We start from the raw sequence: 18,049 nt of genomic DNA, 5'->3' as shown, positions 1-18,049 counted from the left end.
TTTCCTTGTCGCGTTGTTGACGACGTCGCTGTACGGTGTGTGCCTACTTTGCATTGTGTTCCTTTTTACCTGCGATGCGCTTCGTGGAATCGCGAAACATCGCATTGTTGATGCTAGATCGTTATACTCGCGAAAATCCGGACTCTTGTGAAATACGCGCAGCACGTATCCGTGCTCGTATGCCAGTATAGTGCCTATAAAAAGAACGTGCAATATATTTTATGTGAAATAAAAAAAAATAAATAAATAAAAATGCAAAATATTTTGTGTACTATACGCGCGCGCGTGTATATGTAAAAGTTAATGTCGAACTTCCTCGAGGAAGCTCTAGTAGTACATCTTTATTAGAGAATCTTTAACGAGATGTTCAAAATAATATATCTATATTATAAAAGCGGGTATAAAACTTATTAGATTAAAGTAGATTACAGTCTATGTTCTCGAATGATTATTTGCCCGTAGAAGGGAGTTTTAAAAGCAAAAGAGTTACAGCACAGTATTCATATATATATATATTAGAAAATAAAAAATTCAAAAAATGCAAAAATATTTTTTGTTTGCATAATTTTATAATGGTTTTTACAAGAGAAATAATTTTCACACTATCGTAAAATTAAAAACAGGAAATGCGCGAGTATTTGCAATAAAAGCCTGATAAAATTCCACGTTTCCTATCTCTGGACGCCACTGTAAACAGAGAGACGACGAGCGATGTCGCGAGCAGTTCACGGGTAAAATAGATCGATAATTCGTTATTTATAACGCTGACGAGTTTACGGAAGTTTCTGCGTTTGTCTCGCCCCTCAGACTCTTCGCCGTGGTATTGATGTATTGATTTCCTGTACGTCTCCCATTTGAAACGTGGAAAGAAACGTACGATCGTATCAACAACGTCACCGCCGCGATGGACGGGCACGATTAAAGCGGCTTAAACTCGTCGATGTAATCACGATAACCATCCACCTGCAACTACGTATGCACTGATAATGCGGTGCAAATACATTTAACACTTGGAATCATCGATGAGAATGATGTGGTATATAGTTTTAAAGTATAAAACACAATATACAGCTCCGCAAAATTTGCGTCTTGCTTTGCTAATGCAGCAAATTGCATTTCAAGTCGAACCATCGATTTAACCATTTATTGAAATTTATCGTTCTCATCGCGAGGCTAAGATAATCGCGCGAACGCGGTATTTGTTCGTGTAATTAGTTTAAACGGCGGACGCGTAAAGTCATGCGTGCGCGATAATTTCCTCTTTATTTGTTGTACAATTTTTTCTCGCCGACCTAGAAATATGAGTCTTTATATTTATCGCGCAACGTAGAAAAACGCGAAAGACGCAATTGTCGGACGATTATTTCGTCGGGAGTTGGGAATTGAAATATCTCGCGTTAGAAAGAGAGAGAGGGAGAGAGAGAGAGAGAGAGAGAATTACGATGAAACTATACATCTTCCCGAACGCGCGATCATCACTTCGAATAGCGTTTTAAGCGGCTTCGATCGCGGTATTATCCAGCCCGGACAACGAACAAGCGAGGCCTGGCGTTCTTGTAACGTTGGAGAACACGGCGCTGACCTAGAGACTCCTTCGGTTTATGGAGACCCATGCTAATGCCGCCACATAAAGCAGAACCCGTCGTGCGTCGACCAGAAACGGGGAAGAGTAGGGGAGGGGTAGAGGATGAGGAGGGGAGGAAAGAGGGGAGAGGGAGCCCAAGCCTGGGAGCGAGTCTGTCCCCGAGTAAAATTCCTCGATGAGCATTGAAGGGGGATGCGAGGAGGGGACTGAAGCGCGAAGGGGAGGAAGAAAGGATCGGCGGGAGCGTGATTGGAGAGGGGAGGGGTATACGATTCACGGCTCGCTCGCCAGCCAGCCAGCCACCGTGGCACTCTCTCGGCTTTCCTCTCCGCCATTACCCTCTTCTCTCGCTACCCTCACCACGCGTCCTCTTTACCCCGCTAATCTCTCCCCCTTCTCTTGCTTCACCCGCTTTCACTCATACGAGTAGAAAAGGGCGCTCGTCGTGTGTGAAACTTTGTAGCAAAGCACGCCGACGAACGTGCTTGTATGCGTATCTTTTTTTTTTTTTTTATTAGAGGAAACGTGGGGATTGGCGAGTCAGGGGGGGGGGAGGAGGAGGAGAATAAGGGAAGAGAGGGGAAGGAGAGGAGGCAAGAATGAGGAAGGAAAGAGAGGCCAGCAACGGCTCTCGCTCGCGAGAGGAGAGGCAGAACGGCCGCGGTTCCAGTACGCTGCTGAGTCTTGAGAATTTTCTTTGGATCTGATGATGAAAATTCGCACGGTCGTGCGTTTTTCTACGCGGTAACCCCCTCGGCGACGATAATGACGATGAATCGTTTGTCGAGATGAATCTTCGCGTCGCGTAGTTTCGTAGGAGGACGGACGAGAATCCGGTTTTATCCACGCGATCGATATTCCCGACGACCGTCGAGGAATGTTATAATTATAGAGCTCTTTTTTCTCGTTCCTATCTATAGAAAATCGACACTAATCGCAGAGTCTAATAAACTAATTGTTAAGTCTCTCGTTTCCCTCTCGAGTCTTTTCAACATTCGAAGAGTGCGTGCCGTTAATGCGCGCGATCGAAAGGAAATGTCATTATCTTTGAAAATGAAACGCGAGTATTTTCGCAGCACTAGCGGAGTTTTCCGGAGAATATCGCGAGTATGACATTCACTGTTTCACTTCGCAGTGTCGAACGGATGCGGCCCGCATCGTTGCGGAAACTCTCGGACTGTAACAAAGTCCGAAGAACACAACACAAATCACACAGTAAAACGTCTCGCGCGCGAGATAACGACGCAAAAACATATTTCTACATATGCGAGAAATGAGAGACGAGGAGCGATTATACGAGAGAGCGGGATGATCGTCACAGAGCGCGTCCGCCATTTCGCGCGACCATTCTTCCAAGATGCGTACGTGGCAAAGATTACGAATTTAATCTTGTGCTTCTTCTCTCTGCCTTCCTCGTCGAGGAACAATCGAGACTCCAAATATAATTCTCGATCGTCGAAACGTTCAAGTCCTCGAGAACGAGAGAAATTTCTCGCTTTTTTTTTTCGATTCTCTTTTTCTACTCGCTCGAGTTAATATGATAGATTCTACGCGAAAATATTCCAACATTATCGATAACTCAACAAACAACGAAACGCAAAAACCCTTCTCTCATCGGTCAATAGAGTGACGAGGGGGACCACGCCCCGTCCGTGCGGTCGACACGACAGAGGAAAAACATACGCCCAGACATTGCGACACGCTCTCGCTATCTGTCTTTCGATATTTTTCGCCTCTACGAAAAAAAAAAAAAAAAAATTATATTCCCAGCGCTCTTCGATTCGTAGAGGACCCTAGTAAAATATCTCCGCAGATAATCCGTCCAGAGAAATCTCGGCACAACCCTCTCTCATTCCCTCTCGCGCAAAACAATCATACGACGGCTCGACCCGTGATGTGATGTAGCAGGGAGAATTTTCTACAGTTATTTTCCCTACGATGATTTACGCTTTATGTGAGGATAACGCAGCGGAGAAGTTTTATACGAGGCTAAATGGCAGAGAAGTCCTTCGGGGAGAGCAAGCGGAGCGAAGCGGAGCAGAGCCAGAGCAGATACGTGCGACTCACGCGAGATTAGACGAACGACTCCCCGGGAGAGTCCCTGAACGTCCGGATATTTGCGCCTGCGTGCAGCATTCTCTTATGGGAGCGGCCAATCGTCGGGCATCACATCCCACCGACGCGACGATATTTCCCCTACTTGGTGATGTGGCCTTCCGCGCGCTGTCTCTGCACACACAGGGTGTGCCAGAAACAACTTTCCGGACGCTCTTTGTTTTCTTTAATTTTGCGCGAAATTCAATATCCCCAAGTTCTCCATTCTGTGCAGGGTGAAAACGAGACTCCGCTCCGCGAGTTGTCCCTCCCGTTCTTCCCTTTCGTCCTTCGCGACCGAAACTTCGTCGATTGAAAATTGCGTCGAGGCCAGGCCGAGACGTAAAAGATATCGGCCGCTACCAATGGGGACGGCAGAATAACGCGCCACGCAATCGGGGAATAAATCGATATCGGTGCTGCTGGGCGCTCCATTTGCGTCCTAAAAAACTTTCCCGTTCGCCATTCGGCTGTATCGTTGAATCTCCAGACATTTAGAAAAATCTTAAGATAAAATTCTGTATTTATAAGAAATCAATTTATAAATTTAAAGTTAATTCCATCTGAATCTAATTGCATTAAATATATTGCAATCGCAGCATTAAATAATACATTTATTACGTAATAACAATCGTGAGCATTTGCTGTACGCATCGAGATATAAAATAATATGCGGAGATATCGCTAATACAATCTAGATTATGGATTTTTCTTCGTCATATCTAATGTTGAATCCGATTCAGATTTTGTTTTTAATCCGCTTTATTCAAAGGCATGCTTTTTTGTAACAACGCAATATTTGAAAGATTGCACGAACAGATGCGGCAGTAGCTTGGCGCATCAATGAAGCGAGAAACATTAAAGCCGATGTTTTCTTTGGAACACCTTATATATCTTTACACGTCATTTCTTTCACGATGTTCCCGTACTCGCGCGACTCGAGCGAGAGCCGTCATGGTTTCTCTGCAAAAACGTCCGCGACAACTTTTATCCGTGCGGATCTGTACGTAAGCGAAGAAAGAGATCAATCTCCTCTGTCTCTTTTCTCGCTCTTTTCTCGTCGTTTGTTTCTCCTTTACACTTTGTCTCTCTCTCTCTCTTTCCCTCTGCTTTAGACTTAATTTCCCGTAATCGCATCAAGTATCGAGAAAGCTTTCTAAAGGCAAAGGATTACGGGATCTCTCTTTCTTTCTCTCTCTTTCTATTTCTTTTCTCTCATCTCGTATCTTTCCTCCTTTCTTCGAAATCCTAAACGATACCGATGAGATCCCTTTGGCGCAGTGGCCTCGAATAGAAGCACGACGTTGCCGGAGCTAGCGAATGTTTGCTGACGGAAGACGCTCGGGAGTAGCTTTTTGAAAATCCCCGGTCGATGTTCATTAGGAAATTTTAAAGCGTAGAGTCTTGAATTTATACCGAATATTTTATACGATCGACATATTTCATATTCTATTTGAAATATTCGTAAAATTTAAGAAAAATGTATTCCTTACAACATGGAGTATAAGAAAAAAAAAAAAACTACAATATTACCAATTTTGAAACTAATTATTTTCGGAAATTTCAATATTGATTTAAAAATAATACGTAATCATGAGCGATGTTGCAAATGTCACCATGTCACTCTTATCACAATTGAATAAATAAAAGTCAGAGAACATCTGACAAAACCGTTTTAAGTTAAACTCATATCTCCTCGATAACGTTGACATTTGTGAAATGAAAGATTAATGATGTTTTAGGTATGGACGCGTGCAGAGCGTCAAGCTGCTGCCACGGGGCGAGGTGTGCCCTGTGGACGGAGGTTCCAGCAGTACCCTTGGCGAGGGCAATGAGGGCGGTTCCGGTTCCAGTTCAGGCGGCAACGGCGGCGGCGGCGGGGGCGGCGGTTCCTCGTCCAGCGGTGTATGCGCGACGGTGGCGTTCATGGATATCAAGTCCGCAGCGAAGGCCCACGCGATTGAACATACGCTGGACGATCGAGTCCTCACCGCACAGTACTACGAACCGCAACATCTTCAGCACAGGTTCCCCTCTCACGGGTGAGTTTCCCCTTATCACGCGACATGAGTCGCCGCAATGTACGCGCTTTCAAAAGGGGATCTTTTAAAACAAAAGAGTTTGGACGATGCAAGACGCACGACTAGTACTGTGTCTTAAGAGGAACAGATATCTATTTTAAAAGACGATAAAAATGGATATATGGTTTGCACACATGATTCGATTCTTTCCGGCTATTTCGATATAAATGATAATCCACAGGTTCTGTTATTCATCGATACGATAACTCATATATATATATATATATATATATATATATATATATATATATATATATATATATATGAATAGTATGAATAAGAATTTCGGATTGTACGGCCACATTCTTTTGGTCGATATGGAAATGTCTTCGTTCGTTCCTTTTTCTCCAAAACAGTCGCGTCCAGGAATAGAACGATATTCTCGACTTTGAAGTAACACGTACGAGCGCTGGTTTACGATAAATGAGTCACATCCTAGGAATTAATTAAGTATCGCACGTCACAGGAAATAGGTACAAAAAGACGACATTGAAATGTTATGAACAATGATGGTTTGATCATTCCATTATTTTTGCTTTCGGATAAAATTCACGTACAGTCTGCGAATGGATTGCAAATTTCCAGCTTATTTTTTTCGTGACCTTCCATCTGACTGAAATTTAGCGATATATTATTGGATTTTTATCCTCGGTAATTTAATATTTTTATTCTTTAATTTTATATCATTAATATGTATTATATCGCAACTGTATCGTATTTAAAACTTTGTGGATTGACAATATGATTTAGTAAATGTAACTAAGAATCGACAAAACAATATTAGTGTAATACTAATCTTTAACATTGCTATATTTATGATAGAACATATGTTTTATTCGTGTATTTTATTTTGTGTTATCAGCTCTTTAAATTGCCACATATAATAGTGAGAGAGAGAGAGAGAGAGAGAGAAATTTTCCTAAATTGTCAAAAAAAATAAATATGATAGGATTTTGCGTAAAACGAGTCAAGGAAATATTTATTTTAATTTTAAAAGTCTATGAATAATAGCTCTCTATTATTTCGAGTAGCTGTCTTGCAAAAACATTTCAAAAAAAGTCGGGAAAAGCGAATGCCGAAACGCATCGGTCAACGATGCAAAAACCGTAAAAATACGAGAAATTTTTATGAAAGAAAACAGTCGAATGTTTTTTTCTGGAAATTTCTCACTTTTTTCATTTTTTTTTTTGCGAATGTTGGTAAAATTTTTTTTCTCAATGCGATTCCAAGAACTAACTGTATCGTCGCAATTGTCGATGTCACGTAAAACCATTGTAATATTGACGTCAATAAATACATATGTAAGCGTGCATAATTTTTTTCGCTGATACAAACAATTCGATCGTGATGTCGAGTGTCGCGCAAACAACGCATTATCGACATTTTTAATTTCGTCGCATGCCGATCGTTATCCGTAATACCGTGCGCTTTTATCGTAGACTCTGAGTTTAATATTGGAATAATCACAGAATAAAATCTTTCAAGTAACGCAATTTTAACGGAAATGACAAATGTACTTGACAATACTTCGTGATCGATGAATGACGAATAAATACTAGAATTAACGTTACAAGTTTCTTTTTTTAATAAATCTTACTGCGATGAGAGACACATACGGTATTTAATGTAAAAGATGATTCATAACAGCATTATGGATACAGATTTAAGATAATCATAAATGATTTCAATATTTCCCAACGTCTAACATAAATCTATATGCAATAAAAGCATGCAACTAGTTTGGAGAGATTAGAGATTCGAGTAATTTAGAACGAGTAGTCATGATTTCTCAAGTTGAGAATCACTGAGGGACGCTCTTATCGTGGCTTCGATAATAGCATAATCTCTCTTTCTCTTTTTCGCATGCGAGATTCGCGTTCTATATTTCCCAACGTTGTCACGACGTGATCGCCCTCGTCTCTACTTACCACGCATTTGACAAATTGCGTGTGTATACGACTAACAGATAGAGAACTAGCACTTTCTCTGTGGTATCAACGGCACGCGGCACGTACTTTAAAGTTGGAGGCGTATCGTATGTCGTTTCACAGAAGAGTCGCGACTGCCTGCGATCGATCGATCTCACCGCGAAAGAGAGGGGCGGAAAGAGAGAGAAAGAGAGAGCCAGAACAAGCTAAAGATAGAGGGAGATAAAGAAAAGTAGCAGGAAAAAAAAGAAAAAAAATTGCGTGCACGCTACGCGCGCGTTCATGCACGCCTATATTCACGCGCGCGCGACGGAGGAGAGCATAGCGGCGTCTCGTTTCCACGAAAAGTCAGGTGACCGTGACGACGTGGTCGCTCCGGCGATGTTGCCATGTCCCGGCTGCGCGGGCGCTATCACCCGAGTAGTAACTGTCGAAGTGTGACGGCAGAGGCTGAACCGAGGGGTGAAGAGGGGGAGAGCGTTAACTGTCAGTGATGTAGTCGGGAATTTACGAGCCCCGGGTTCGACTCGCCTCATCTCCTCGCCTTTTCGCTTCTTCTTTTCACTCTAAGCGTCAGGATTGAGATATTTAAGTCGGGTGGTGATTTTTTTCGTACTCTAAAACCAGGTTGCTCAGGTGCAAAAAATATTTCCGCAATGATGGTTGTATTTGCAGAAAATTAAACTAATGTAGAATGTTGCGTTAGTAAATAATTGTGATGGTATTTTAATTCTCTGTAAAACAATTCATTATATCCGTTTCTTTTTATTAAATATGATTCAAGAAAAATTCATATTTTACGTTGTATTTATTTACATGTAGACAAATTAGACAAACATGAAAAAATATAATAGCAAATATGTTAAAAAATATAATTATTTTACAATTGATAATGTTATCGTTATTATTATTGTTAATTGTTATTATTATTATTGTTATTTAGAATGAATTATATTGTATTTTGTAAATTAATTGATTTTAAGTAGCAGACGATTGAACAAGTTAAACGTAATAAGTTTTATCTTTGAATATATAAATATATCTTTAATGATCTCGCAACTGCGACACATACATTCGTAATAATTTTAAAAAGCGATCAAACAAGATTAGCAGATATATTATTATTGTAATTGTTATTAGTGATCGTCCAATATAGATTACTTAATAAGTTCCTATAGCAATAGTCACTCTTTTGATCGCAATTTTTAATCTATGCAAGTACTAAAACATTTATGACAGCGTCATCGGGTAAAGTCCCGTCGAGATAACGAAATTTACATGGATCGTACATTTTCAATTAGATACACTTTTCTATTCCACTTGTTAATGTTTTTATTTTATAAAATGTGCAATGTACTATGTATCTAATTTGAATTCATATGAGTGAAATAGAATCCAAGTTCGAATATGTATAATTTTGTGGTACACGAAGATTTTAGAATAAAATTTGTAGTAAGATAAATTTTTATTTTTGCATAAAAAATTATTGAAATTGTATCCATAAAAAACTAATTTCAAATATTCAAAAATTTTAAAATTATTGTCACGAATAATCTAATTTGATTCGATACACAATTATGATCTGATGCGCATTTTATCTATCTGCTTCTTTAGCATATGATCTTGGTTCACGATAATGTGTGTGTACGTTGATTTTTGGATTAAAATTTATTCAGACTTTAGTTTAGATTAGATATATTGTGTCTCGAAAATTATAGACATGCTAATTTTATCTTATTAAATTTGTCTATGTCTATAATTTATCTTATTAAATTATAGACATGCTGAGACAAAAAGAAAGAAAGAGAGAGAGAGAGAGAGAGAGAATTGTAAATAAAAGATCATCTGCAAGAAACAGCTAGGGATACTAGAAAAGCGAATACGTCACTAATGCTAAAGCGGTACTCGTACGGTTTAATATTCAAACTTGTCGTTGGAATGTCTAAATATTTCAGATCGTAATTTGCGCAGTAAATCTATTGTTATTCTAATTTATTCTCTATCCTTGTTTTCTCTCTCGCATGACTTGTACAACGTGAGTTATCATTTCATTTTTGCGCGTGGCTGAATGTATATGATAATCAGTTTCTTTCAACGTTGTAAAGGTCATGAGCATGACAATTTTGAAAATAAAGTTGTATATGCTATCCAATAATAAGTGTATCGAGTGAACACGATACACTTCTCGTTGAAAATCGAAATTTTTTTTTTTTTTTTTTAATAATTTAATTTCACGTTATATCTATTCTATAACTTTCAAAAAATACTAAATAGTTAGGTAACTCAAGTTAAAATGCAAATTAATTTTGCTTTGCATTTGAATTGTCATCCAAGTAAGCAAAAAAACAACATATGTGTTAAAAATATTTAAATTAATCGTTGAGTTATAAACAAGTAAGATTAATTAAATAAATAAATAAGATATTGGATTGAGAATTGCGATATATGAATTTTAATGCTTAATGCTTAAAGACTAATTGCTTGATTAATGCTTAAGACTATGAAAATATTTTAGTTTTCTGAATATCTTATACGTACATATATAAATAATAGCTGAAAAAATTATATCTGTTAGAATTTAGAATCGGCTGAAACCAGTTTGTAGAACCAGTTCTTAGATGCAATTTTTTTACAAAAAAGCATTTGTGTGCTATGTGTCAATTCTCTCTCATCGACAAACAAAATTGACGGTACGATTAGATGACGATGATGCACGACACAGATTGAAGATAAACGGAGATTATAAACGAATTAAGCGCAAGGGATATTCGAAAAGCAATACATAGATAACCGAATAGTGTAAATAATAATAGTAACAGAAATAATAGAAATATTTTATGTTGTTTTGGGATACTTTATCTCTCAAGGACAGAAACCACATAGTGCGAAAAAAATATACATATAAAAAAATATTATGACATGATATGATAAGAGAATAATAATAATAAGTAGTAGTAATAATAAGAAAATATAATAGAAGAATAATGCAATAAAATATTTGAAAATTATATGGAAATGAAGAAAGAAATTAGGATATAAAGAAAAAGAAGATAATATATATTTCTTCGCTAATCGAAGTGTTCGATTCTAGTTTAGAACAGCACTTTTTCATATCACACGTAAACTGTTAAATAAATAAAACAGAATTTTATAACGAAATAATTGCGAATATATTCTGTAGCGACTCGTCAATTCGAGTATCAGAACCGTGGTAAACGATAACTAAGTTCGGTTTTTGCATCTTTCAGAAGTTCGGAGGATCATGGATCCAGCGGCGGTAGCGGGGGAGGAAGTGGCGGAACAGGCGTCGTTTCCGGCGGTAGCAACGGTAGCGGGAGCACCGGTTCCGGGGTCGGCGGCAACAGCGGTGGTAATGAACGAGGAGAGAGGGGAAACGAGAGTTTCGACTCACGTGGTTCCCACGGCAGCTTCTACGGTAGCGAAAGGAGCAACCGAGTGGTTGGCACCGGGAGCAGCGGCGTTGTCGGCAGCGGCGGCAGCGGTAGCGGCAGCGGCGTCGTCGGCGGTCATCCGGCGGATTCTTCGACGGGAGATCCCAGCGGCTATATATCCCGCCGTCCACCACCTACGAGCTCCTACCACGTGACATCGAGCAGGGCGAGGGATCGGCTATACCCGAGGACCGGCCCGTATGTCTCTGGGCCGCCGCCCCCGCCCCATTTAGACCGTCATCGTGGAAGTCTGCCACCGTCGTCCTGGTCGACGTACGAGCCGACGAGTTCGAGGTATGGCAGCGCACCGCCGCCACCCTCGCCTGCCACCAATGACTCTTACCAAGATGAACAAGGTAATTATCATTGATCTACTAGAGAGTGAGATCATGGCATGTCACACCAATATTCTGATTAGCAAAGAAATCAATTGTGCGGCATCTTTAAACGGTTATATTAAAAAGTTTTATTTTTAGGAAGAAAAAGCAAATATTTTAGGATACTTTTTAAGCCATTTGGTTCGACGTGTATCTTATTTCCGTCATTTTTTCTTCTGTAGGAGGTGGCGGAGGTGGTGGTAGCAGTAACACAGGTGCTCTGCGACAGCATAAAAAGCAACGCAGAAAATCACGCAGTGGAAGCAGTTCGCCAAGCGGTAGCAGTCGCTCCGGAAGTAGCAGCAGCAGTCGGAGTGGTAGCTCGGGTGGCAGTACCTCCGGAGGTAGCACATCTCCCGGCAGTTCGCCACATCGAACGAGCAATGTGTCTGTCATAGAGGATCGCAGGCCAGTGGCCATCTGTGTGAGGAATTTACCGATTCGCAGTAGCGATTCCTCCCTCAAAGACGGTCTTTTCCATGAGTACAAGAAACATGGCAAGGTGACGTGGGTGAAAGTCATTGGTACGGCCAACGAGAGATACGCCCTAGTCTGTTTTAGAAAGCCCGAGGATGTCGAAAAGGCCCTCGAGGTTTCGCAAGATAAACTATTCTTCGGGTGTAAAATTGAAGTGGCCCCTTACCAGGGCTATGATGTCGAGGATAATGAGTTTAGACCATACGAGGCAGAACTCGACGAATATCATCCGAAAGCAACGAGAACACTATTTATCGGGAACCTCGAAAAGGACGTTACTGCGTCCGAGCTCAGGAAACATTTTGAACAGTTCGGCGAGATAATAGTGAGTTGGAATTCGATGTAAAAAAATTTAAAAAATTTTTAGTTAATAGGAAAGATTGAATAAAAATAATGTAACGAAAATGGTGGTGCGAATGAAAATTAAAAATCTAAATAAAATCTTATCTAAATAAAAAAAATGCCTAAGCTTGTAATATAAATCGCATTAGAAGAGAGAGAGAGAGAGAGAGGGAGAGGGAGAGAGAAAAATTAATTACAGTCTTTTATATTTGCTTGTAGGAAATTGACATTAAGAAACAAGGAGCTGTATCGAGTTACGCTTTCTGTCAATACTCGGATATTGGTAGTGTCGTCAAAGCCATGAGGTCGATGGACGGTGAACACCTAGGTGCAAATCGAATCAAACTCGGATTCGGAAAATCGATGCCCACACCCTGCGTTTGGGTTGATGGCATTGGAGGTAAGCGCTTTTACATCATACTGTTTCCATTAATTATTTTAATAATAGGATGACCAACAAGGATCAAAGTTTAAATCATTGCATGTATCGTGTATCTTTTTTTTAGATTGTACATCCGAGAAATTTTTAAGCTTGCAATTCAATACATTTGGACCGACAACTCAGGTAGTGGTAGATCGTGAACGTGGTCATGCTTTGGTCTTTTTCGATCAAATAAGCTGCGCTCAAGCTGCCGTGAAAGAGATGAGAGGAGTCACGGTTCGCGGCCGTCGTATACAGATTGACTTTGCCTCAAGGGAATGTCAAGAAACTTTTTACGAACATCTCGAGCGTCAAGGAAACACTAGTGAAAAACCTTGGGACTCGAGACCTTCACCAGCATCGTCGTTTGACATGACGTATGTATATTATTTTATGGATAAAGTTTTTTATGGCTGAAAATATCTTGATATGAGATATCTTTGAGATAATTTTTTTGTATATATTATATTAATTTTTTTGATATATATATATATATATATATATATATATATATATATAGTTTTACCAATATAAATACATGCTTACGCATAAGCTCACGAGTCATAATCAAGAACTTAAAACGAGTGCATTCGTGATTCGAAGGATTCCTTCTAGGCGGGAGCGCAACAGCTTCGATTCTGCAGTCACAGTACCAAGTTCGAGCAACAGATTCACGCGCTATGATACGCCCCCGCGATCTAGAACGACGAACTATTCGCGGACTTCCGGAGGCAGTACACCAGGCGCGAGTCCAGCTCATCCAACAGCATTGTCACGAAGTAATAGACGATCCTATCAAGATTCTTATTATGAGAGTGATTATGCTGAACCGACGTCGCGACGGTTTCGCAGCTACGACGAATTTAGTCAAGGCAGCGGTGCAAGTCACGACGATTACCAGAGTAGTGTACTCAGTGATGGCAAACTTAATGATGACGATTGTCCGCCACCGTCACGTCGTCATGCAGTGCAAAGCGTTGTTACGAGTATCGACCCACCTGCGCCACCGCCACCGTTATTACCTCCGCCTGATATTCGGCATCTCCAGAAGGAACGCGTCCATTTGTTGGAGCAACTTGAGGAATGTCATAGTAGCGGCGATGAGGTCGGTTTCGTGTCAAAGAAACGCGCAAAACTTGATAACTCGTCGACGACGATACTCTGCGAAGACGAAGAGCCGGAAATTGCATCGTTACTCGTTACCTCGCATTCTAGTAGGAAAGGAATGGACTTTAGACGCGTTAGTGATAACAAAGTAGTACACCATAGCACAAGAAGAGGTAGTTGCGAAGGTAGGGGTCCTGGACCTTGTAAACGCCGTCGGGATGCCACCAACAGGTAAGTTATGTTATACTTAAAAGAAAAAAAGAAAAGATATTTAGAAAGTTATTGAAACTAAAATCACGATAACATTTCTAGACATCATGAGCACCACGATGGATCCCGACCAGGTACACCTCTCGTTGATGAGCGGCCGGAGAATCTAGTACCCAGCGAACCAAGAAGATTCAGAGAAAGGAGTCATGAGGGCCCGTTGTCGTTACCGTTACCCAGGTTTGCGGCCCAAATGTTAAACAACAACAATAATACAAGCAGTAGTAACAACAACAATGGCAGTGGCACTCGATCGAATAATGCCAGCCTTGCTAAAATTGCTAGTCCGCCGTGTGCCAGTTTATCTACTGTGCCCAGTCCTCGTGCCGCACCGCAACCACCAGCTTCGCCACCTCCCAGACATACCAGTTCGAGCCCCACCAGTTCCGACAGCGAGATAGCGCCGCAATCTCCTAGTCTGGAAGAAAGGATACGCTCTCTGGATGAAAAATACGAAAAGTGGTCCGGTTCGAGAGCATTGAGTGCCGCCGGTGGTGATGCTCTAGCGAAACTCGATGCCAGTGCTTCGGAAAGATTTCGATTTCGACATAAACTACTTGATTTGGATCTTCACGAAGTGCAACCTTCTGACATTGTGAAATCGGTTCTCGCGAAAAGGAGCGTGTTCGATGAAGATTCGAAGCGATTGGAAAACTTTAGCGAAAAATACGAACCGCGGGAATTTACTGGTGTTATTGGCGTCAGTTCTATGATCGGTAGCACTGCTGGTCTTACCACTAGTGATGGTGGCTGTACTAGCAAAGTTTGTCTGCAGTATCCGTTTCCTAGTCATCCACCAATACAGCCAGCCAGCGGTACTTCGGTTACCAGTCAAATCGGTATTAATACGTCATTATCCGCGAGTTTGACTCCGATGACCATAGTCTCATCGGCATTAAAGACCGATCCGCGAATAGTACAACATAATTGCATACACCCAACACCGGCAACACCGATTACACCTGGTACATCTATTAAGACAGTTAGTCCGGAGTTACCGCCGGTTTCTCTACCGATTGGTCTTGGTAGTGGAACGGCAGCCAGTAACAGTAATGGTAGTGGTTTAGCGTCAGCCAGTAGTCTTCTAAGCAGCAGTAGTAGTATAGGTAATATTCACACCCTCGGAACCTCGACACATCGGGGATTGAGCATCTCCGCGACTACCGCATCACCTACGGTGACAGCGGCGTCAGATGCTTTCAATTCAACTGCAATAACAACAGCGATGCCTATTATGACGTTGAGTGCGACAATTTCGTCAGCGACAATAGCGACGACAACGATGTCTATAACAGGCGCGATATCTTCCATGACTATTACCAGTTCGATAGCTCCACCGTCTTCCATAACATCCTCATCTAATTCTTCCTCTTCATCATCATTATCTGCATCTTCCACAGATTTGCCTCGTTCTCGTTTGAGGAAGGAAACGAGCGGTAGCAATCGAGAAAGCAGAGACTCCCGCGATGGGAGGGATAGCAGAGAATCGAAACATAGTAAAAGTAAAGATTGTCAAAGAAGATCACGGAAAGATGAAGTCGACGTCGAAAGAAATCGTAAAGACAGAGATGAAAAGGAAAGCGCGAATATTGCGAACGATGTCGGCAACACGGATAATCATAATAGGGACTTTAAGGATAATAAAGAGCTGAGGTATGAGCGAAAAGAACGAGAAGAAAAAGAAAGGAGAGATAAAGAAGATCGTGAGAGACAAGAGCGAAGGGATAAGGAAGATCGTGACCGACAAGAGAAAAAGGAAAGAGAAGAACGTGAGAGGCGCGAAAAAGACGAGGAGAGGCGAGAAAGAGAGAGACTTGATAAGGAACGACAGGAAAAAGATAGAAGAGAACGAGAAGAAAGAGAACGTGAAAGAAAGGAAAAGGAAGAAAATGAACTTAAAGAAAAGGAGAGACGAGAAAAAGAACGTATTGATCGCGAGAGGAAAGAACGAGAAGAGAAGGAACGGCAAGAACGACGAGAACGCGAGGAGCGTGAAAGGAGAGAACGCGAAGAACGCGAAAAGAAAGAACGGGAAATTCGCTTAGAGCGCGAAAAACAAGAAAAGGAACGCCTTAGAAGAGAAAGGGAGGAACAAGAAAGAAGGGAAAAAGAAGAACGAGATAGGATAGAACGAGAAAGAAGGAGAGAAGAAAAAGAACGTCTCGAACGAGAAAGGAAGCGAGAGAAGGAAGAAAAAGAAAGATTAGAGCGCGAAAGGCGGAAAGAAAAGGAAGAACGAGAGAAGATGGAAAAGGAGAAACGTGAGAAAGAAGAACGAGAGAGACTCGAAAAACTCGAAAAGGAAAAACATGAGAAGGAGAAGCGACGAGAACGCGAAGATCAAGAAAGACGAGAAAAAGAGAAGGTAGAACGCGAAAAGAGAAGAGATCGCGAAGAAAAGGACAAAGAAAAGAGGGAACGCGATGATAGTAGACGGCAATCAACCGAGAATCATTTACATCCTTCTGTTATGCAGTCTCAAACTCAGATTACCTCGGCACCGGTAGCAATCAAACGCAGGTGCTCGTCGCAAGATTGTCCCACGGATGAGGATGCTAAACGTATGAAAATTTTGGAGCATCGACGCGATAGCAAGGATCGGTCTAGGCAAAATAGAAGATCCGAAGATCGTAAACATCGCAACGACTCGCATCGTTCTAGTCGAGAGAGCAGGGAGAGTCGTGACAGTAAAGAAAGCAGCAGTGCGACTCAGGACACCAGGGATGGCGAATTGACTCGAGAAAATAATTCGAGAGACAGTGGAAGTAATAAGGAGAAACAAAGGAGTAAAAAGAGTCGGTCGGAGAAGGAGTCGAGAGAACGTAGTCCTAGAGTATCGCACGAATCTGATAAGGAATTTCTGTCGAGGTTGGAACTTTCCAAAAGAAACGATTCGACTGAGCAAGCTTCCGTGGGATCGAATCATACGAGAGATGTGCAACATCATCAACAGCAACAGTCTTCTACATTAAATTCGCATAGTGATGTGGATGATGGTCCTCTCTCCACTCACGAGATACAAACGGTAAGAAATCCTTCGGCCACGGACACAGATAGCGACGAGCCAAAGAAGCACTCAATCTTTGACATTGTCGATGATGAACCTGCTTACATCAGTATGTATGATAAGGTAAAGGCTCGTTCGACGAAAAATATGCAAAAATTAGAAGAGGAGAAACGTCAAGTGCGACTAAAAGATAAATTTTCGCAACTGAAGCAAAGTCGCGCTAGACGAGAAGAGAAGAAGCAGAGCACGTCATGGGACGGAGACTCAGTAAGTAGCAAAGCTTTGACTGAGGACGAAGCTACTTCCGAATCAGATTCGACGAGAACTAAGTCTCTCTCTAGAAAGGGCTCGCGGTCTCGCATTCACTCTGATACGAGTGAGGAGGAGGAGCCATTTAATAACAAGATTCGCAAATCTGTAAAGACTGAAAGATTTCTCGAGAGTGATGTCGATCTTGGTTTCGCGGATACTGAAGAGAAACAAAATTCACTAGAAGCCTCAAATAGCGTCATTGTAAATAGCGTACATACGAACATTAAGGAAGAGCCCCGTACATCCGATGAAGACGAGCGAATCTCGGTTAGCTTCCGTACGAATCATCCGACAATAGTAATGAACAATCACGAGAGAGATTCGCGAAAGAAGTCACACAAAAAGAAACAGAAACGTCAAAAGAATAGCATCTCGAGTGAAAATAATATAAAGGTGGAACCGACAGAAACTCTAGAACATAAAAATAAAACCAATCTAATCACGTCGTCGAACACAGATTGCCGACCAAATCATGGTACAGAATTGACCACCATTACCACCAATACGACAATAGTCACGACAGCATTAGAAAACGCTGAGGAGAGAATGCGCGCCGACAAGAAACAACGTAGTAAAAAGGATAAGAGACGCGATCGGAA

General features: G+C 41.3%; 1 protein-coding gene across 1 annotated transcript in view; it reads left to right on the top strand.

Moving 5' to 3' along the window:
- LOC126848828 (protein split ends-like) overlaps positions 1 to 18,049 on the top strand; it is a 77,407-nt gene that overhangs the window by 48,549 nt on the left and 10,809 nt on the right. Inside the window, 7 exon segments of the mRNA XM_050590068.1 lie at positions 5,422 to 5,721; positions 10,937 to 11,496; positions 11,700 to 12,319; positions 12,556 to 12,736; positions 12,843 to 13,134; positions 13,361 to 14,095; positions 14,177 to 18,049. Coding sequence (XP_050446025.1) covers positions 5,422 to 5,721; positions 10,937 to 11,496; positions 11,700 to 12,319; positions 12,556 to 12,736; positions 12,843 to 13,134; positions 13,361 to 14,095; positions 14,177 to 18,049 — 6,561 coding nt within the window.

This window comes from Cataglyphis hispanica, chromosome 4 (genome assembly GCF_021464435.1).
Source record: "Cataglyphis hispanica isolate Lineage 1 chromosome 4, ULB_Chis1_1.0, whole genome shotgun sequence".
NCBI lineage: Eukaryota > Metazoa > Arthropoda > Insecta > Hymenoptera > Formicidae > Cataglyphis > Cataglyphis hispanica.
This window is presented reverse-complemented; position numbering and strand designations above follow the sequence as displayed.